At 36.4% G+C, this 23,896-nt stretch overlaps 1 protein-coding gene and 1 long non-coding RNA gene across 9 annotated transcripts in view; one reads left to right on the top strand and one right to left on the bottom strand.

Annotated features, from left to right (window-relative positions):
* LOC138701093 (sodium/glucose cotransporter 4-like) overlaps positions 1-23,896 on the top strand; it is a 147,065-nt gene that overhangs the window by 70,846 nt on the left and 52,323 nt on the right. For all 5 annotated transcript variants that reach the window (XR_011332438.1, XR_011332439.1, XR_011332441.1 and 2 more), the window contains exons 5-8: positions 9,900-9,959; positions 20,554-20,658; positions 21,916-22,102; positions 22,215-22,420. Coding sequence is in view for 2 of the 5 variants with exons in the window: in XM_069827668.1 (XP_069683769.1) it covers positions 9,900-9,959; positions 20,554-20,658; positions 21,916-22,102; positions 22,215-22,420 (558 nt within the window). In the remaining 3 variants the exon portion in view is untranslated. The remainder of the gene's footprint in view (positions 1-9,899; positions 9,960-20,553; positions 20,659-21,915; positions 22,103-22,214; positions 22,421-23,896) is intronic.
* Positions 15,226-23,896, bottom strand: part of LOC138701095 (uncharacterized) — a 64,407-nt gene continuing 55,736 nt past the window's right edge. The window contains exons 1-3 of one of the 4 annotated variants that reach the window (XR_011332446.1): positions 16,404-16,434; positions 16,099-16,180; positions 15,226-16,000 (exon numbers count right to left, since the gene is read on the bottom strand). This is a non-coding gene — a long non-coding RNA (uncharacterized lncRNA). Of the gene's footprint in view, positions 16,016-16,098; positions 16,181-16,318; positions 16,435-23,896 lie in introns of those variants that run through there. The other 3 variants (XR_011332443.1, XR_011332444.1, XR_011332442.1) reach the window with 3 other exon arrangements.

Genomic DNA, 23,896 nt, shown 5'->3' on the forward strand with positions numbered 1-23,896 from the left:
CCACTATGCTAGATTAAAATAAATCTAATGTACCTATACATTAATGTGTAGGCCTACTTGAGCTTTTCTGTTTACTACGTGCGTAGTGATACATTAGTATAGTATGGTTCTTGGTTTGGATAGATAACAAATGAAAAAAAAAAAACCCTCTTTGTTGCTATGGAAAGCAAAAAACGCTACATACTTACGCAGTAATACCACAGTCTAGTCTAATATACACAGGCACGAAGCTCAATACGTAGGGAATATGCATCCATAGCAACGAGTTAGAAAGAGAAGACTACAGAGTGGCCATGTTGTCCTGTACAGCGCTCTTTGCGGTGCCACCGCGAAACACAGCAGATCTGAGCTAAGCGCCCACCTTTGTAAAAATTCGTCTGCTTACAATGTTGTATAACGGAGGTAAGAAGTACAAAAAAAAAAAAACGAAGAAAAAACATGCCTGTTGTGTGTGCTGCATATAACTGCAATGTCAAAAGGAAAAAGACAACTGATATATCATATTTCATGTAAATTTTATGAAGTTAAGTCCATAGTTTTGTTAATTATCAGCATTTTTTTTTTCATGCATAAATGTGTAACAACGCCCGGCATACACAAAATAAATGGTTCACTGGTAATGTACTTAAACTAAATACGGATAAAAAAACCAATACAATTCCGTTTCAGACCCAGTGAAAAACAAATAGCAATACAATATTAAAACTGTATTTCGACACCGGCATCCTTTATTTCTGCTCCTTCTGTCCTTACTGCTTATACAAGAAGACGATGACTGTAGCTTATAAGAAGTAGGCCTATTTCGAAGACAAACGATTAATCAAATAAATGGTTCACTAGTAATAAAGTTAAACTAAATACGGATAAAACCGCTACAATTCCGTTTCAAACCTAGTAATAGCAATCAAATATTAAAATTGTATTTCGACACTCGCATCCAAAATAACGCAAAACTCTGGGGTAGGTCGTATTGTTGTTAGTATTTTGACTGGAAGGACATGAAAGAACATAATTGAGCATCCACGTGCAATAATGGGGTAAGTATGAATATATTTCGTAACTACTTACCCCATTATCGTACGTGGGTGCTCAATTATACACTAATAATTATCTGTGGTGCCACAGCCCTTGAAAGGCTCAGACTGACCAGCCGGCTTCACATTTCGACAATAATTATACTTTACTGTAACAAAAAAACTGAAAGCGTGTTTTGTCATGTTTCACCCACGTTACAAGCTTGGAGGTAAAGGTTGTTTACTACAGATAGGGCCTACTTTCATTCTATATCTTATGGTATAGTAAATAGTTTTGCAACGTGTAGAGACTGGGAAAACAATTTAATAAAATCATCCGAATCATACTCGTTCATTTTATAGGCAATCTTGCAGGTCGCATTTAAAAGAACCTAGGAATATTAACATTTTCTTCAGTATATTTGCTAGGACTTCTTGTCATACCACATGACAATTTTGCTTAGGTTATTCTTTTAAGCATTCCTTCTAGGAATAGCTCAAGTGTTTTAAATTTAGAGTACATAAGTTTAGATTAAGTTCCTAGCACGTATTTGACGAAATACTAGGTTTTTCCACTTCAGTTTAACTAATTTATGCAAAGGAAATTAAGAAAGCTGACGATTCTAATGTCAGTTATCACTACGCCCACTTTGTTTTGGGCGCATAAGTTCATTACCGACGGTCGTTCAATTTTCTTCAAACATGGCGGCGCAATGACCACTCTATATCTTTCTCTTTCTAACTCGTTGATCCATAGACAATTGTTAACCACTAGGATCGCTAGTATCGACTCATCACAGACAATGTGAAATAGTACCGGCACAGTCTATTGTTCCTAGTACTCTCATCAACTCAAGCTTCATGACTGTATATACTAGACTGTGGTAATACCAAATACCTTACTATAGTAAGGTATTTGGTAATAAGTTACTTTATTTACACAATCGTGTATTACAGAGTTAATTTTACTTGTCTTTCTGCTCATTTTCATGTTTTTTTTTTCGAACCATTTATTGGGAATCGGTAAGGCACCGAATCGTCTGGTTCAGTATGTGCGCAACGAAAATTTCCACATTACATTCTACACATTCCAGCCCAGATCCTTACAAAGAATGGTATGCTATAAGAACGCCACCAATAAAAGCAGAAGCACTGTATGATTCATAACGATCAGAACACGCTCGACTTTAGTATAGTTATTCATAAAGCTCGAAAATACGAAAGGAATGTATTGCACAATATCAAGGGGTAGCAATACATAGTTTGAATTCCACTGCGCAACATTTATCGCTATATAGGATAGTGGGCGTACACACATACGTTCAGTTCTATAATATTTGATCTATTTTCAAATCCTGTCTTACATTTTCACTTCTGACTTGATCTCTTAATGTTTTATTTGCTACTATCATTAAAACTTTTATCAAAACTCCTCTGCTATTCACCTGGCATTTGGCTGTAAATGCATTGAAAACCTTTGAATTAACCAACATATCTATATTTTTTGTTCATCTCCTGAATATCTATTATCTATTGTAACAAGCTATGATGTTTGTTAGGATTGCTGTGCACTGACTGTAGAGTCGACCATTGTCAGAGTGTCTCTGAATTTTTTTTCTGTGTCGTCGCTGAAGCGCTAGCGCGCTGGTCTTCCAGCCTAACGGCCCAGCTTGCATCCTCGACCAAGTAGTGATGGAATTTGTGGTGGACAGAAGACAGTGCAGAGAGTTTTCTCAGTATACTCCCGTTTCCTTCTACCACTCTGCTAACACAGTCCACCTTCTCAACAATTCATCTGCACTAGTTAAAAATAGGCTGGAGGGAAACCTTGGGTTTCCGATGCTGATATAGGAAGAGGTTGGTACTGCAGGGTATGGGGTTTATCAGTTACTCGTCTGAGGAAAGGACCTGGCTCTGTCAGAGCTGAGGCACGATGGCTCACCTGTTAGCGGCGAATTTACGAATGCTACCCAGGCCACTTGTCAGACATGTACAATCATCGCATATATTATACATGGGCAAAACTTTCGATTGCGTGAGGCACTCGATTTGAAATAGTTTGTTTACTAGGAGAGGAGACTGCAGAGTAGGATGGGAAATACCTATAAACTACTGTAATTTGCGTCACCTTATCGTAATCGCTAAGGCGATCAGTGGCGAATTATTAGGAAAGCGGTTGGTTAACGTGAGAGACTCGAAAACTTTTATTCAATTTGGCAAATTAATTCGGCAGCTTTAATCATAAACCTCTTTACTAATTCTCCATCGTTGAATTGATTTAAATCACAAGCGAGAAATTGCGTAACTAGGCAATAATATTCCATCATGTTGCCTACGTTTATTTTCTTGAATATTCTGGCGTTTATCAAGATTACTTAATAGATTTGCACGTTCTCGACTTAAAATAATTTCAGAAAATCATATTTCGTTTAATATAAAATAATATAAAAAGGTAAAGGTAAAAGTATCCCCGTAACATGCCATGAAGGCACTTGGGGGGCATGGAGGTAGAGCCCCATGCTTTCCATGACCTCGGTACTAGAATGAGGTGGTGTGGTCGGCACCACGCTCTGACCGCCTTTTACCCCCGGGAAAAACCCGGTACTCAATTTTATAGGAGGCTGAGTGAACCTCGGGGCCGTTCTGAAAGTTTGGCAACGAGAAAAAATCCTGTCACCACCTGGGATCGAACCCCGGACCTTTCAGTCCGTAGCCAGCTGTCTACCAACTGAGCTACCCGGCCGCCACACATTTAATATATATATATATATATATATATATATATATATATATATATATATTAATTTCTTTTGGAAATAATACGTACAAACAAATTTAATTCCTCGTTCCTTTTAATGCAGCGTGTTTAACGTATAATGTCGTATTTAGTATATTATGTAAATGTTAAGATCATAAATTTTCTTCGGAATAGTACGAAAAATAACATTTAATTTGTCTTAACGTCTAATTCAGCATGTTCTTTATGACATAAGGAGTAATGTCGTTGTATATTAAATTTATTAATGCCAAATAGGATTTTCGAGCACAACATACATCGTATGTTCTCCCCTTCTAAACAGCAAAAAACTCTTCCTCCCATTTCTCATGAAATAATCGTTTTCTAACGCGTACACACTGCTTTGATAATGGCATTATGCCACCACTGATATTGCTTATGAATCTGATATAGAACTTGCCCACGCCTAGGAGCTACGTGAGGGAGGAACGGGGACTGTGAAGGTGATGTCACTCAGAGCGATAAGCTCTGTGAAGGTCGGTGAGGCATTATTTCTCAAGTGAGGCACGATGCCCATCCATGGCATATACAGAGTGGAAGTGAAATAACCTTGCAGCTTGAAAGGGATGATAGGGTACACTGAAATGAACAGGAAACCTATATTACGTTTTGTAATTAGAAAATAAAGTTTGAAGTTTCAGCAGTCCGGCAACATCGCCGCTAATAACCTCTTCTCGTGATACAGATGTAAGAGGTCAACGAACTCGGCGTGTATCGCTAAATAAGCTGTTCTCTGGCGCTGTGTTGCAACCAACTCGCATCGTACAATAGCTTTAAATGAGAGGTTTTAAAAATTAAATGTTCACGAAAATCGTCTACACTATTGAAATCATCAAAGTGATAAATTATTCTTTATTAGTTTTCCTATCGATATGGACAAAAATCACGATTCTACTCGCAGTAGTTATCGAATAAGAGGTTGTTAAACTTTTGAGAAAAAAAAAACTTTCCACCAATATGATATAGTTTTTTGTTACATATAACATGAGCTATTCGCTCTGAAAATCTGCAAGCTTGTTTCACTTCCACCAATGTAAACCTAAGTGCAAGAATTCGTCCCGGGTTCGGCTCTTGAAAAACCAAGCCAAGCCAAAAAAAAAAAAAATGTTTGTCTCAAAAAATGCTTCATCTTAAAATATCAGCTTATAACTTTGAAAGAATATAGACAATGTGTCTGTACAGTATGTCACAAAAGAAATTATCGTATTAAGTAACTTTTTATCGATTGATTGATTGATTGATTGATTGATTGATTGATTGATTGATTGATTGATTGATTGATAAAATCTCCTCTACTACCATGATAACGCAAGGAATTCCAATTGTGAGATGGAGGCATCTGTAAAGTGGAATTCATTACTCCGACGATAGTATATAGAGCAATTTGCAGAATTAAAAAATGACGTTGGAAACATCCAATTAATTTTGTCTCAAACCCTCTCATTCGGGGACAGCGTTCTATTATGCACAGTAAATTTACGACATGCGCTTCTCAGAGTTACTACCCTTTCAAAGGAAGCCAAAGAAGAGGTGCAAAAAACAGATCACTTAAGTAGGTAACTCTCAGGATATCTGCACACCTACTCGAAAAGCGAATTACAATTATGGCCATTGCGACGAATCATATGGACAGTTTTAATTATTTAGTTACGGTTTTTTTGTCAATAGAATTAATAGTTCAATACAAAAATTCTATCATATAACAGCATTCTCTCTCATTATACGCTTCAGCCGCATCCAATCTTTTCAATTCATTATATGTTATTTATTAGTTATTACTGTCTATATTGATTTTATAATGAAATGTAATTAGGATTTAAACGAAAGGCAATTTCCATCGGATTCATTCAAATAATCATGTTTTAAAATTACATATTTTCACAGACATTAATATGACTTAACGCAGGGGTTCCCAACCGGTGTGTCGCGCATCCCATGGAGTGTGTCGCTAAATTTTGGAATTTAAAAATAGATTTTATTCCATCCAGAAAGTCTCCTTACAACGTATTTTTTTATTTACAAACGAAGTCTTTGATATGGTACTGTACATTTTATTTTTAGACAGACTTTATCAATGAAATGTGAAGACCTGCAACAATGTTCAGTTCAATTTTTCTGCCTGACGATAATTCGAATGAAAGTGAACATCAGCAACAATGCTTAGTAATTCGTTTACTCCTCCCATTTAGTAATAAACAGAGTTTAGAATCGTCAGAACATATTGGTCAGTTTTAGTATATAATACGTGTGAACGGGTGATAAAGCACTTTTGATAAAATAGTCCCACTATTTAGATTTTATCATGGACAAATTTTGAATTCGAAAAAGACAATCTGAATCGAGTTCTGGGTTAGATGACAGCAGTGTTAATTCAAATAATGTGAGCGAAAATTCCCTCGCTGTTCACAAAAACGTACTGCGTTTCGTAAACAAAAAAAAGATAAGAATACTTGCAATATGGTTTTACGCGGCATGGAGATGAATATAAACAAAATTCCGAGTGTCTTATATACGGAAATGTTTTGTCAAATCAGTCAATGGTGTGTAATAAACTAAGAAGACATTTAGAACTGCCGTTTTCAAAGTCATTGTGAATCAGCATTTTCTGTCATGAAAATAGTGAAATCTAAACAAAAGAACAGACTGAAGATGATTTACGTGTTGGCCTGTCAACTATAAGGCCACGCATAAAGAAACTCTGTGCAATCACCAGGCACAGACGTCACATTAATTTAAATAGATGAGTTTTCAAAAACAATAATAAAAATCTTTTATCGGACGTCTAGCATAGATAGGATTCCTGCACCTTTTTGTTGCATTTTTCATCATGGAATAAAATATGTGTGAATAGTTTTTCTTTGAATTCCGTTTAGACCTTAATGAACGAAAAGGAGGTTAAAAAGACAAAATTCCAGTGCAGTGAAGAGTAATCATTTCCCCGTTCGCTATAAAATATTCTACACGGAGTTCCGCCACCTTTATTCCGGAAGAATAGCACTGGTTGTTATTATTATAATAGTATTATTACTAATAAAAACAAATAACTGTGTCGCGATATCTTGGACGTTCCGTAAAGTGTATCGTCAGTCAAAAAAGGTTGGGAGCCACTGACTTAACCTTTTATAGATAGTGAACCAAAGGAGTCAGTTACTAAAGATGAGGTGTGAAGTGGAGAGAAATCAATTTATTGAATCAAGTATGTTTGTGTCGGAAAATTAATTCACTTCAACAGTCTCAAAAAGAATGCTCTTTATGTGTTTTATTAATAGTAACGTAATGGTACAACATTTCTAGTTTTCATTTAACATACCTACTCGTAATATACCATCCGATGCTAAGGTTTTCTGGTTATTGTGAAGTAATATTTGAATAAGAATCAAAGGAAATACCCGAACTTTTCGAAAGAAATTTATGTCACAGGATCAGCCGGACATAATGTGGAGCAGTAGTTGAATGAAAGTGAAAGGAAACATCAGCATTTTCGAAACTTATCTCGCAGAATCAGTCGGATATATTGTGGAGCAGTAGTTTAAATGAGTAAAACATTTTCGAAAGAAACATCCCACAGGATAACGATGGCAGTTGTTGACTGGATTCATAAGCATTAAGAAATAATACTGAAAACACTGCAATGTGACAGAATGATACTTAATGACATTAAAGCGAGATTAGGCGATTGTATTTAAAAGTGAGAAGCTATCGAAAAAATATGAAATTTATTTTCGAAAGTATAGATTACTTTAGATATACAACGAATTGATTTTATCAGAGTATCAGAAACAGACATAACCACTTTTAATTAAAGTTGTATGCAAAAATGTTGGAGCGATAAAAGGCAGAGTATTTATAATTTAAATTAATCATGAGCTATGAAGATCAAATTACTCTCTCGAAAATGCTGGTCATGACCGTCAGAATAAGAATTATACGAAGGCACGCGATACTTTTAGAGATCTTTTAAAGTCATTGTCTCTTAACTAAGCCCAAAGACCACCAGCGTTTGCCTATTAATCCAAGGTTACACTGAGGAGTGAGTTCGAATCCCTCTTGGACAGACTATCAGGTTGAGTTTTTCCCGAGCTTATCTACAATTATAAGGCGAATGTCAGATAAGCCCATAGCGATTTCTCAGGATCGTCTCACCATCATCAATTTCACCGGCGCTAGATAACATCATAGTTGATACAGTGTCTTTAAATAGCCGATAAAACAATCAAGCCTGAATTTAGACTCCTATAGAGAAAAATCGTAACCATGTCCGTGATATACATAACAGCTAAGGCATCGTAGTGAAAGACATGGATGTGATTTGGATCCCGACTAGGTACATTCGGAATCTCAGTAAATTTTATGTCGTTTTTCGGGAATTCCAGAAAAGGAGGGTCAAAATTTATTAATTCTGAAAATATATCCTAAATTTGATTTTTGCACTAAATATATTGAATGTTAGTTTGTGTATCCTGATGAATATGTTTTAATCCGTACTTAACGTCTGGAGACCTATGTTCAACTACTTAGGTACCTAAAGTTCATGTTGAAGTGCCAGTTTCAGGTTCAATAATTTTGGCTGGTGTATTGTTAAAATTAGGTGGATATGGTTTATTACGTGTATTTGTAATTGTAGTTACTTCTCTGTATTTAATTATATTTGAATTTCTATTAGATTAGTTGGTGATACAATTTATGTTATTCCTATAATGATCAGTATGATTAGAACTTTATTCGTTTTGAAAGACGTGTTATTTTTTGTGACACTTCTTTACACGGTGTGACACAAAAGTCACTTGCCAAATGGAGGAAAAAATATTTTTAAATTACAAAATAAATAAGTGTTGCTTATGGAATGTGTTGGATAACATGAATAATTCTTTGTTTCACTTCGTCTATAGATGCAGGCTCTGTCTGAAAAACATGCCGTTTCACATATCCATATACAAAAAAAAAAGTCCTAAGGTGAGGTCTAGTGACCGTAGAGGCCATGGCTAAGGTTCACCTAGTCAAATCCAGTGACAGCGAACATGTTATTTAATTTCTAACGAACTTTCAAGTCACATTGTGCTTTGGCCTCTTCTAGATGAAATCACATTCTCATTTGTTTATTCAATGGTAAATCATACAGGACTAGGAAGTTCATTGCAATGCTGTACAACAATTGACAAAATGTTTACTGATTCACATTTCCGTAAAAAAATATATACGGTCCCACGATTATATAGCATTGTGTTCCACAACACAACATTAAATTTTGGGCACTTGGGTTATTGGATTCACGCATCCACCTTCTGTTTTTTTTTTTTTACCAATGTATCTAGGCATACCCATTCAGAAAGAATAGGCATTTGTCACTGAATAAAACATGCTGGAGCAAGGGTTGATCAATACGCAAACACAGTATGATCAGTTTCAGTAAGCTCGTCTCTTCCGTGGATCATCCTCTTGTAGTGTGTGTACAGCAAGTGCCGATTGCAATATTCTGCGAACAATCTACTACTACTACTCGTTCGAGCCATTTAGCGCTGTTGTTTACCATGGTCTGCTTCACGACTAACTAATCACAAAACAAACTAATCTAAACGAAAGACGATAATTTCCAAATAGAATAATGCAAGTGACTTGTGTTACACAGTATTTGTTTTCGTTTCTATGCTGTTCGTGTTTATTTATTTTTTTATTTTATTGGATTATTTTACGACGCTGTATCAACATCTAGGTTATTTAGCGTCTGAATGATATGAAGGTGATAATACCAGTGAAATGAGTCCGGGGTCCAACACCGAAAGTTACCCAGCATTTGCTCGTATTGGGTTGAGGGAAAACCCCGAAAAAAACCTCAACCAGGTAACTTTCCCCAACCGGGATTCGAACCCGGGCCACCTGGTTTCGCGGCCAGACGCGCTGACCGTTACTCCACAGATGTGGACCTGTTCGTGTTCAGTACTGAAATATTAACAACATAATCGTCGTATTATGCTGGTGTAAGTGTTATATGGCAACATGTGCAAAAATATAGGAGCATATTCGACAAATAAAACTATTCAAGATGACTACGTCACAAATTGTGTACTAACATTTACCTATTTTTCTTTCAGGCGTTAATACTGTTGCAGGTGCTAGGATGGATCTTCCTTCCAGTCTTCATCGCCAGCGGGGTAAGTTCTAAACCTTTGTTTGAGTTTATTAGCAAAATCGATTATATTTGTAGCGGTCATATACCAACTACTTTTAATACAATTATTAAGCAAGAGTAAACTGTAATAGTTCGTGTATAATACAGATTAATGAATGATTAATTAATTAATTATTGTATTTATTTGTGTTTATTTATTTACTTATTTAATTACATTTTGATGACACTCGGGGGCAAAATTAAACGCAGAATAAATATGGAAAATGGCTGTTATTATTCGGTTGAGAAGCTTTCGTCATCTAGTCTGCTCTCAAAAAAGCAGAAAGTTAGAATTTATAAAACTGTTATACTACAGATTGTTCTGTATGGTTGTGAAGCTTAAACTCTCACTTTGAGAGAGGGACAGAGGTTAAGGGTATTTGAGAATAAGGTGCTAGGAAAATATTTGGGGGTAAGAGGGTTACAGGAGAATGGAGAAAGTTCATAACGCAGAACTGCACGTACGGTATTGTATTCTTAATCTGACATAATTAGGAACATTAAATCCAGACGTTTGAGATGGGCAGAGCATGTAGCACGTATGAGCGAATCCAGAAATGCATATAGAGTGTTAGTTGGAAGGCCGGAGGGAAAAAGACCTTTGAGGAGGCCGAGACGTAGATGGGAGGATATTAAAATGGATTTGAGGGAGGTGGGATATGATGGTAGAGACTGAATTAATCTTGCACAGGATAGGGACCGATGGCAGGCTTTTGTGAGGGCGGCAATAAACCTCTGAGTTCCCTAAAAGCCATAAGTAAGAAGGTAACGAGTGGAGAAATTATGTTGGAAGAGAGTGGGGAATATACGTATATTCTCTAGTATAGTGCCGGCTGTGTAATGATTCTGCCGATGTATTAAGGCTCATTCACAATGAAAATTAAACATAACGTAAGCGTTAACTTAACGTTACAGTAAAATCAAGAAGTCATACCATCATTCACGATGGGAACATAAAGACAACAGCAAACATACTTGGTAACCATGGAAACATAACAACGACGCCATTTCCTCATATTCTGTCGTATACTTCAGCGCTCCACGATTGTGTTCTGTTTGTAAATCACGTAAGCATAAGCATGAAAGTTTGGAGTTCGCAAACTTTCATGTTAACGTCTTACGGTAATGTTTATGTCATTGCTTATGTGAATCATTGTGAATGATCCCATTTGGTAGCCTGGGCGCAAACTTCTGTGTTTATGTTACGGTTATGTTTAATTTTCATTGTGAATGGGCCTTTATACTGGGTGAGTGAATTATTTTCTCATCACGAAAGAGGCAACTTGATTATCCCACCGATGCGTTTCCACTTGCTGGATACGTAGAGAACGCGTTATCGATGATTTGAAGCAAGGGACGCAAACTCATTTCCACACACCTTTGGGCATTAATTGTTTGTTAAAAACAGGGCCTATTCTTTCTCCACTCATAGCACACAAAGTCCTATTTTCACATTATGTTAGACATCTTCATGAAGGAAATTAGATTTTCGAAGCTTCAGTGCGTTATTCTGGCTATTTGCATGCATTTGGCATTGAGATAAAATCAAGTCTTGTCCGAAAACAGGAGATTGAAGTGAATTTCGCCGTCATGCATTCCATCTAAAACCCACTCATAAAATCCACGCCAGGATCACCGGAACGCAGTCCTTGCACTACTGTAAATTTGTATTATTTTAACTTGAATAGCTTAGTAGGAATCCGCACAAAACTGTAAGACGTCCGTTTTCTGTGAAAGAAGGTAAGTGATTTTAGGGGAATTTTCAAAGCGATGTTGCTATTCACTTTTCTCGATGAGAACACTACGCCGTGTTATGTACGAAATATACAGACACACAAAAACACACCCACAACAAATCCTGAATACACAATTGAGCTTCGGAATACACACACTATTTGACTCCACACTATCTAACACAAACGCACCCCCCGGCAAAACAACTGAAAAAATCGGAACCTGCAAGGATCTAACTAGTTCTAAAGATGGCTACTACTAAGCTGAAACTAGTCAACTAGGTACTCATAAACTTAGTTTACATTTAACATGTGAAAGTTATCAACATAAATTATATTCCTAAGGATTTAAACCATGATATCATAATATGCACTGAGCATATTTTTCAAGTCCATTTCTTATGTAATGTTTATTATTTTAAAACACAAATAGGGCTGATATGGTTAAAAAAATGTTTATTTCATGGCCAGGTATATCCCACTTTACAGTAATATTCAGTTTCCAGATATAGGCCTAATGATAACTTCTTATCCTTCCTATACTATAACGTAAATTATGGGCTAATATGATGTAAGTACCGTTCCAGACTGATTCGGTCCATCTTTTTGGGTCACTTTTCATTTTTGGTACTAGGCTATTTAGGTAAATAAGAGATTTTGGTCCCACGAAATTTTTGGTACAGCATTTTCGGTAATAGGCCATTTCCGTATCACGAATTTTTTGGTACAGCACTTGGGTCGCTTGGATCACTTTATCATTTTTGTCATTGCTTTGTTTCAGTCATATTGCTTGGTCATTGCTTATGAAATAAATTTAATTTAAATTACATTTCCTAGCAACGGGAAAAACAATTTGCAAAATGCAATACAATTTCTGAGTAGAAGTAAAATCATTTCCTAGCAACGGAAAAAACTATTTGCAAAGAAACATAAGGCCTCTCCTGAACAAAACATACTCGTACATCAAGAATCAGGAGCAAATCGTGTCCAGTGTGGGAAGATACCAGGACTACAAGACCAGAGGACAGTTGGATGTTTATTTAAGGACACTGACCTACAAACTGAGTACCAACCGCAGTGAACGTGCGGCTGAGAGTGGTAGTGAAGAGGAAGAAATGGAATAGTACCTACTCAGACAGCAAATTTCTGTGCAATTGCTTACAATAAAAATATAATTAATTATTCCTTCCATTTTATTATATTTTGAGGGTATTATGACCGAATATGCCATAATTACCCAAAAAGTCATTACCAATATGCAGATACCAATGACCGAAAAAGCGTGGTCCAATGTTGAGTACCCATATATGTTACCTATCTGTCTGTTTACCGAAAATGTGGGACCGAAACAGCCGCTAATCATAGATGCGAGCAAATAAAGACACAATTTTACTGATAAAGAAATTTTAATTTCAGTTTACAGGAAAAATGTACTTTTTTTTTTACAATAGGCAATAATCACTAAAGGAGCAAAGGATAATGTCTTGGTTTTATTTCAGCAAAGTCATTAACTATGTTTTCTTTTATTTCAAGCGTTTATAAAAATGAAATATTTTGATATTAAAAGTACAGTTCTCACGTGTTTTTTCTCTACTAATACTATTATTACTGAATTATTAATTTTTTCCCTCAAGCTCGGGAGGGGGGCTAATGCCCTAGCTTGCCCCCCTCCACAAATGCCTTGTCTGGAAACTCTTCCTTAAGTGCCGCATATATCACGATGGGCTTAACAAACATTACATGAGTTTAATAATTAATTCCTACAGAATAACAGATAGTACAAAATTAGGTCAATTAGAGCCAACCTCTTGCAGTTAAGTGCGTGTCTTTATGAGAGTGTATCCAAATCAAGTTGTCAATAACAATTAGGCACAATTCTCAGCGGTTTGGAGTATTAGCCAGCGCATCGCTCGTACCCAGGCAAGTTCAAATGGTCAAATCCATTGAGTAAAGAGCCAGTTGGTGCGGTCAATCATACAAATACAGTATGACAGCGTCCATGGGACTGACAGACATTGAAATGAGTTCTAGAAACATCCGACTGACGTAAATTACTACTACCAGCAGCCTTATTTTGTTGTAAGATTAATTGTGAACGCGTCCAGTTACTCGTTTGTTTGACTACATTATTGAACCCAATTGACATGACATGGCACCGCCAAGAAAGTACGAGATACAGGAGATGAAATTACCGCAACATAAAAAAGCATTTCTCATCACTAATGGTAGTATTATGAGAGTAATAACAATAATAGCCAAACAAAATTATTTCTCATAATATTGTTTATTCATACATAAAAGGAATTTACACTACAATGAAGGAATATAACTGCAGACCAACTATCTTTATTACTATTAATTTAAAGATAACTGTATTGCTTTTGTCACTAGCTTCTTCTCAAGACAGCTTTAATAGACTCTTATTCATAATGTTTCTGAAAATCTAGTGACCTATGCTCAACTCTGGTCTCAAAACTTTTAACGCCTATCGCATTTCAGTTTCGCTCATGTACTGTAAATCTCTTAAGCCCAAAATGTTATTTGCATGACAAAGCTTTCCATCGTGTATCACATTACCGGTAGTGTTAAAGTATGGTTCAGAAGAGTGCTTCTCACCAGTTCCTCAAAAAAATGAAAATACTTACATTTTTTGTGTATGTACTTGCATCTACCACTAATATAAACAAATAGGTCTAGCTGAACTTCTTTGAAAAATCAACATAACTTTAGCTGTTTAGGGAAGAAAAGCGGAAGGATAACACTGATTAGTTGGTCTTACAGTACACAAGGTTTTTTTTAAGCCTTGGTTTAACGCTGCTTCAGCATGCTAATGGTAAAGGCAAAGACTGTTTGTAGCATAACAGAATTTTGCAACTTGTTTATCTAAGTCCTCTTTCTGTTTTTCGCTTGTTCAGACGAAAAAAGGAGTAAGATGACCACTTAATTGTCAGAGATGGTCTCTCAGTGGATAGGTGATTCGTAACTAATGACCTCTTTTGTTTTGATACTGAAGATGCAACCACTGGACCTGTCTCTAAATTTTGATCTTCATTGTCAGATATTGGAATAGGCCTATCCTAATTTTTTTCTTTATTTATCTTTTATGCTGTTACTTAAAGTGAGAAAAATTAAAATAATTTTTAATTCTCTCCAAACTGGATCAAGTTTTCGACCTGGATTACTCATTTTAAGTTAACAGCAACGTTCTTGCTACATTTTTACAAATAGAACTTGATACACTCAGGTTTCCCCCACCGAAAAGGCAAATGCCGGGTAATATTTTGGCGAATCCTCGGACCTCATTTCATCTCACTACATCTCGCCAAAAAAAAAAAAAAATTGTACAACATTGTAAAAATTTTAGAAAATTACTAAATTGTAAAACTATAAAACTTTGTAAAAATTGTAATTGTAATATTGTAAAATGTTGACATGTTCCACATCTTAAAGCTTCATTGCTCATGTAAGATCTATGGAATAAAATAAATGAATGAATGAATGAATGAATGAAAAGTGACTCTTCTCTTAGCATAGGCAAAAATACTGGAGGAGAGGGATTCGATCCGGTGCTGTGGATTGAACTTCGGCGTAGCTCAGTGGTTAGAGCGTTTGGTACGTAGAACCAAGGACCCGGGTTCGATCCCCGGCGCCGGAACGAATTTTTCTCCTCTAATATAATCATAGCTAGTTACTACGAGATGTTAAACTCAAAAATGACATAAAATAAACTGAAAATAAAAAAACAGTAGTTTGAATTTGAACAATAATGGACTACAAGCATTAGACAACTATAAGAAAGCAAACTGATTTCAATGATTATTTATCCATTAGGTATGTCATTGTTAACATATAGGATGTATATGTACTTCAAAAATTAATAATCAACATAATTTTAAAAATACTTCATTGATTTGTACCACAAAAGTAATTTCATTTGAATCAGTGATTTATATAATAAAAATCAAGTGATTAAAATCTTGATTTAAATCATTCCACCTTGCTCCTGACATTGGAAATCGTCCCCAGCCCTCACTGAACTTCAGTGAGCCTATACCAGTGCATTGGATCGATACTTCCTGCGCTGTATGCATCTGGCACCTTTTTTCAAACACCATTGTGTCGGAGAAATCGCGGCAGTGTCGAAATGCGATTGTATATAATAGGCGCAGTTACTGCACGGAATGGAAATTTCCACTGTGACACATGTCCGTCCAACTCACTGTGGCGCCTTATGGTAACATGAACCGACCTCCATTGTGTCATTTAGCACCAGCACAGACCGATATAGCAACTGAAAACAAGCACTCTAGATATGAGGACAATGATTGGCGCTTAAAGTCTTTGTATTTTTTTTTCCTTCAAGTAGTATTTGTTTTTCTTATTACATACCTCTTGACTGGTCATGCTGCAGCATTCTATCCACTATGTATCGATGTACAGACGACACCAATAGTACGGCATCTTCTAGTAACTGCAACAGGTAAACATTTTTTATTTAGAAGGAATACTATTATTTTTATTAGGACTTTCCTCAATGCTGAGGTTATCCTCGGTCGAAAAATACAAATACAAAATATCACAAATATAATTTGAAAATAAAAGTTTTTACTAAGAATGTTTCATTTTGCTTCCTCGGAGCTCTCTGTTTGTATCAAGTTCTTCCCGCAATGCATGTTTTGCATAATGCATTGTACCTCATCCTTCCACACCTTGACGGCCTGTCTTCTTCTTCTTCTTCTTCTTCTTCTTCTTCTTCTTCTTCTTCTTCTTCTTCTTCTGCATTATAGCTCCCCTCCATAACTGAGGCGTTCAGAGCACAAATGGCTCTAAGTACAAAATTTGCATATTGAGTGCATTGCTTTAAAGACTTACTCATATCGTACTCTTCAAAGAGTAAATCGGTCTAATCATCATTCCCAGTTTTTCCATGATATTTCAGCGCAAGTTTCATTTGTGTATCGCATTTCGCGCATTGTTACAAAGAGGTAACGTGGAAAAATAATTTTCTGGGTTGAGCCATTTGTGCTCTGGGCGCCACAAATTCCCTCGACAGTCGGCTGTTAGGTATGGTAGTCTTTTTTCGTCAATATTGTTGAAAGATATCCATTTTCACATCCATGTTTTGTCTTATAAGTGTTTTTTTATTTGATCTTTTCTGGATTTCCTGGCTAATCGCCTCCAAATATAGAATAGATCTACTATTAAATACCGTATTTTTTTAAGACTTTAAATTCAGTCCAGCGGCATTATCATAATCATCATCCTTCATAATTCTTAGGTATATTATTCCTGTCGCAAACATCTTAAATATTCTAGTATTCAAGTTTTCGTCCTGCACTACGTCTATACTGTAGCCGCTTCTGTGACGCAGAGATAACGCGTTGCCTTCCATCCAGGCAGCCTGTGTTCAATCCTCGGCGTGGTCGTAACAGATGTTACAGTGCGTTTTCCTCGGGATATTCCCGTTTCTCTTTCTCATTTCACCAACATTCTCCAACTCTCTCTCATTTCATGTCATCCACAATAGTTAAAAATAGGCTGGGTAAAGTTTTGAGGTAGTATGGATCTCCGTTGCTGATATAGGAAGGACTTGGGGCTCCAATCCCTGGGTTTGTTAGGTACTCAGACACAGTTTTCCATTATAAATAACACTTATTCTACAGAAGGTTTTTTCCAGTCTCTGGAAACGAATTTTGAATGATGTCATATGCGTTAGGAGTCACACGACAACTGAACTGTGGTGAGAAGTGACAGACCAGTAGTGATTTCATAGTCAGAGTGCACGGTGTCTCACAGCTGCAATGCCTAAGAAAATCGAGCCTTTCTGAGAGGGATACATTACGACCCTTTCCGATGGCAACTGCAGTTACATGAAAATCATAGGACCTGCAAAAAAACGTGACTTCGTTATTTCCAAGAAAGGCATCTTCTGTGTACTTAATAAGACTGGCAAAGCTCGAATGAGATTAATTCCAGAGGGGAAAAGCAAGCAAATCCAACCCTCATCACAAGCCGCATCACCTGAAATAATGATACAAATTAATCCCATCCCAGTTTTACTAGTCTTGAACCGTTAATGATTACCGACATCAGAATTCGAGCTTTTATAGTTAATGCTGTGTCACATTCTGATTCATGTGATGTTTCGATCGATTATATATTTCCGTTTTGGAGTTGTATTAACTAGAACCTTCTAGAATCCCGTGGAATCGGAGTTAGAAATTAAAAAGTACGGAAGCAGGAACTGGGGATCGAAACCTCTCAGGCAGTCGAAATATTCATACGAACCTACCAGTTTAGCTAAAAGCCCTGGACTACCTCGAGAGATCCGTGTATTAGAAATTACGTCTATTTACTTAAATGTATCATATGAATCAATGTAATTCATTCCATTTATTATTTTAGTTGTTTGCAATCGTGATTAAAACTAAAATGCAAGCGTTGTGAGTTAGAGATTTCAACGACTAAATGCATTAGCTGTTCACACCTAGTCATGTTCTGCGTGGTGTCTAAAACAATATTTATGAATAGATTGAGTCAAACATCCCAATCTTGAACTGTTATTCAACGGACACAACAATGAAATAATTTAGACTAATATGCACCCAAATAATAAAATGAATTTATATTCTGAATTGCACGTTACAAGAATTCTTACGTTAATGAGCTCAGAAATAAGGTTTAACTTAAATGTTGCATCAAAAATATGCAAGTAGGGTCAAAAATAAACCGAACGTTGCCTGCCGTTCCCGTGCCATATAGGCAACTTCTCTGCCTTACCTTCGTGGCGGATAGTATATGCTTCAGGTGCATATGACAGATTGTCCTGCGGCCGTGCAGAGATAGTAGCTGATGTGTTGTGACTAACAATGTAAGCATACAGTCAGTTAGTGCAGCTGATAGCTTGATAAGGTGAAGACGCTCCGGTGCTTTTTAAGGACTCCGTGTAATGACTAATGACAACTTATCTAGCATAGGAATCAAGGGAAATATTTCACTGGAGAACCATGCTTTCAATTTCAGACGCATTCTGTCCTGAATAAAGACAATTAAATTATTACGAAAACAGATGTAACTAAATTTTGTTCACTTATAATTTGTGTTTTATAATTTTCAAGTTGTTACTTTCAGACTGCAATAAATAAAATTCTGTGATTTCGTGTGAGTCGCAAGTTGTATTGCACTAGGTTGTAAATTAGTATAAATAGGTTATAAGTCACTCGTATTTAATATTATTCACACGGACGTTTTTAAATTGGTGGTGGATGTACCTCATATTTTATTTGACGATGATTTCAAATGAGAAATTATCCATACAGGTGGAGCACCATGAGTCATCTTTTGTTTACGCGTTAAAATGATAAGAATTTTGCGTATTTGCAAGAAGAGAGAAGACATGTGTTAGTGACCGCGCACAATTCCTTTGACGCAAGGCTACGTAAAATATTAGCAGTTTAATTAATACCCGTAAAATGGATACCAGCCTAATGAAAAAAGTATGTGCCATTTACTTGGCACCGATTTTTCTTTCCCTCCTTTTATTTATCTATCTCATCTAATAACAATAACAACAAAATTAAGTAAAAGTAGGAGATAAACGGCATAAGATATGTTGAAAAGTGATTAAATTCACAGGCGAGTCGGTGTAAATTACAAATCAAAGTAGCGACCTACATTTTTTAATGAGGCGTCTAGATGGCAGTATCATCCAAGACATGTCAAATGCACGATGTACACATAAGCGGTGCAATCGCAACAAAGAAGCAGCGGTTGCAAGATGGCAGCACCTGTGTAGAAGTGTACCATGTCGAGCAGCGCTACGTTCTACGATTTTTTCTGTAAAAAACGGTCTCGCAGCAAAGGATATTCATAAAGAAATGCTGCCTACGTATGGGAGCATTGTCTGTCACGTCAAGCTGTCTACATACTGTGTAGAAGTTCTCTGAAAATTGGACAAGTATCGAACACCGAATCAGTCTGCAGTAGAGATTGTCACGAAGACAAATGGGACGATATGTTAACTCAATAATCACAGGTTATGATGTATCATTACCAGTCAAAGGCAAAGAGCGTTACATCAATGCTCGGATCAAGTCGCCGATAGTACACTCGTGCAGAGATGCCTCCATCTCGCAACTGATGCTTCTTTGTTTCGGTTGTGAGCACATCGTTAACACTGTCATCTAGTTGTGATAGCTTCAGGCGCTTCATTAAAAAATGTAGGTCGCTACTTCAGTTTGTAACTTACTGACTGATCTCTCGTATAATCACTGAACATGAAAAGATATTGGTGTTAGAATTGTCCTATCTATCTAGTTGTGGAACATTCTGAAAACTTCAATATTTACAATATTTCAATTGTTACACATCTCAAATGTTTGATTCATTTCATTCAAGTTTCATCTATAGGCCTATATGCCTTCCAGCAATATTTTTAAGTTATGAATATAGGCCACTATTATACTAAGCTTCAATTATGAACCAGTTACCGGCGTAGGTCAGTCGGCTGAGGCATTTGCCTGCAGATCCAAAGTTGCGCTTGGGCGTGGGTTCGATTCCCGCTTGGGCTGATTACCTAGTTGGGTTTTTTCCGAGGTTTTCCCCAACAGTACGGCGAATCCTCGGCCTCATTTCGCCAAATACCATTTCGCTACCACCAATTCCATCGACTCTAAAAACCGAGTAGTTGATACAGAGTCATTAAATAACCAACTAAAAATTATGAACCTGTATTTTCGTACTGTAAATATCTACAGTTTCATAGAATACTGTAATTCAGTAATACTTTAATTTAATGTGTAAAATGTTAATTTAATATAATGAAAGTAAGTTTTCAATTTACAGGTATGCACTCTACCAGAGTATATGATGAAGAGATTTGGGGGAACAAGAATTAGAGTATTTCTTGCTGCTCTTTCTCTTATCCTGTATATCTTCACCAAGATATCGGTAAGATAAACTTACAAAACGTTCTTTTTTCTGCATGTATTTAATGTTAAATATCTATATTATATATCATATAATATGTATATGTTTTTTTATCGTCCCCCTTCCTCATTAATGCAAGGAATCTATGAATTGCTTCCTGTATTTCGGTATATACAGTATCTGCCATTCATCTTGTGCACCTATTGTAACTTTTTTTTTTGGATAGGTATTGGAATTTTTGGTTCTCAGAGAGTTATTTTAGAACGAGGGGCTGACATGAGTGTAGAGATTTGGTGCATGTAACTACATTATTATACAAGATACACGTGACGTCATCAATTTTTCAAATAGCTACATATTTTAATCATGTTACATTGATTACACACATTAAGACGAGTTCAAAAATGTATCACAATGTCACCTTCCTAATCAATAACCACAACAAAACGAAACAAGAACGTACTTCCAATGTGATAATGTTATGCTTTCCAGAGGTCCGCAGAAGATCCTCCTTTTTCTATTAAAAATTTCCTTTGCCATTGCTATTCTCCTTTTGACTTTCTGGCAGCAATTCATGTTAATGATAATAGTACACCCGAAATACTTGCTCTACTGCCTCATTTATTATTCGCACGTTTACCTCCTTCATTTTTCTTCCGACAACCATGATCTTCGTCTTGTTTGCATTTAACTTCATCCCACACTGCCCACAGCTACCATTTAGCTCTACTAGTATATCCCTTAGTATCATCTCCTCTTCTGCTAGCAATGCCATATTATCAATAAATCTTATACACTTTATTCTTCTTCCTCCTACTGTCACCCCTCCCATGTTTTGAAAACAGATCTTCACTATATCTTCCAAGAAGATGTTGAACAGGGCAGGTGAAAAAGGGCATCTTTATTGTACTCCTCTCTCTATTTCACTTCCTTCTGACATTTCTTCTATCCTGACTTTGACTCCAAGTGATGATTTTCTATATTATTTCTGTAAAATGGTTGCAGATGGATAAGTGGAAGTTAAAAAATAGGTATAAATACGTTGAAATTAAAATATTTAAAGTAGAAAGTTTTTTCTAAAGTAGCGCATAATTGCAATCAAAATTGAATGAGGGGGTTTTGGACAAAAAAACTCAGACATACCAAACCTTGTTATTTAGAAAGGAATATTTTTTTTATGGAAACAAAGTATTTTTGCGAGTATTTTAAGAGTTATTACGTCATCGAGGTCAGTTTTAAAGGGTATTAATATTAACATTTCCATAATTCTGCTTGCAGGTTAACATATACAGTGGTTCACTCTTCATACAACAAGCTATGGGCTGGAACATTTGGTATAGCATCTTGCTACTGCTGTGTTTAACGTACCTTTGCTCAGCTATTGGCGGATTAGCTGCTGTTATCTACATGGAAACTTTGCAGTTTTTCATCATTGTATTGGGATCACTCATTGTTATGGTCACAGGTGAGTACTGTTATAACTACTTATTAACCAATATCACTTTAATATTTTTAACCAATCGCACTCGATAAAACCTTCTTGTTTATTTATTTTCATGTTGATACTTGATTTTCAGGCTTCATAGCTGTGGGAGGCTGGCAAGAACTCACTGTGCGTTATCTTCAGGCTGTACCAAATGAGACTTTTCCCAATGCAACTTGTGGAATTCCACGTCAAGACTCATGGATTATGTTGAGAGATCCCATAAATTCTGATATGCCGTGGCCAGCTTTTTTGCTTGGACAGACACCAGCTTCTATTTGGTATTGGTGTGCTGATCAGGTAAGCCAGAGTGTTCCCTTCTTTCCTTTTTTGATGTAAGAAAATTTGTGAGAATCCATCTTCATTTGTCTTTTCTGCGTTTTAATCACATGTAAATACTTTTTTACTCTTTCTTTTTAAATTCCCTACTAGAAATATCCATAATGATGTAACACTTTAAGGTGCAGCTTTAATTCGAATTCAATCCAAGGCACGGATTTTTTTATGTGAGATTATGAGTTTTCTCAGATGGAAGTTCAGTGTCTACTAAGGCTACAACATATTACTGTCTGCGTCCTGTTTTTTCTTCTTTTTTTAACGATGGAAGGGCCCAAAGGCTTATTGTGCTTCTCACCCCTATTCTGTGAATGATATTTGTCTCCAAACTGTAGCACTCTTGCATATATACAGCATGCTACACCATGAATCCAACTCGGACTATGGTAGGCCTAATTACGATGATATGTGAGTAAATTATAGCCAAATGAGTCCGAGATCCAACGCCAAAGTTACCCAACAATTCTACTTCAATTGGTTGAGGGAAAACCTCAGGAAAAAACCCAACCATGTAATTTGTCTCAACCAGGTTTTGAACCTGGTCCTGCTCGTTTCATAGTCAGACATGCTAACTGTTACTCTACAATGGTGGACCTCGCTCCGCTTAGTGTTTGTGCTAGGTGAAGAAAGGAAGAAAGGGGGATTGAAATATATGTTTGGTTCAAATGAAAGTTGGCCTAGGCTTACAATGTGCAAGAGGAGTATCAGCCGGAGTTCACTTTAGGGTTATTGTAATAGTGGTTGTAGACTTTCTATTAATAGATGTGATTGGCATACCTGTCGTTGTTGCTCCGAATAAATGAAGGAAGAAAAGCAAATGGTGCAAGATGGAAGCGTCCAGACGTGAACAGCAAACTGTAATTCGTTTTTTGACTGCAGCTGTAAAGCTGTAAAGGATTGGTGTGCATGTTTTCCTTCGCCCCGACATCTCTACAGGACAATCTACGATCAGAACAAGTACTCAAGGTTTTCACGCCAACTTCAGTTCAACATGTTAATGGTTTTGTCCGAGAGACTAGAATAATAATGTTAGTTTATTACTAAATATCGGCCAGGGAAGTAGCAACATAATCCTTCAAAAATGCCTGCAGTATCACAAAGTTTGCACACAGTGGGTGCTACACTCTTTAACTGCTGAGCAGAAAGCCAAACTTGTGAGAACCTGCCAACAAAACCTCACACGATATCACGAGGAAGGTGATTAGATCTTGCATTGAATTGTGACAGATAAGTCCTGGTGCCATCATTTTGGAACACATTCCTGTCCATCATAAAATGGACACACTAGATCTTCTCACCCTAAAAAGCTCAAGTTGCAAGGAAATGCAGGGAAAGTCATGGTATCGCTTTCTTTATTATTATTATTATTATTATTATTATTATTATTATTATTATTATTGTTATTATCATCGATGTCCATTGCTAGAGAAGTTTCTGAAT

Source organism: Periplaneta americana, chromosome 6, assembly GCF_040183065.1.
Source record: "Periplaneta americana isolate PAMFEO1 chromosome 6, P.americana_PAMFEO1_priV1, whole genome shotgun sequence".
Classification (NCBI taxonomy): Eukaryota; Metazoa; Arthropoda; class Insecta; order Blattodea; family Blattidae; genus Periplaneta; species Periplaneta americana.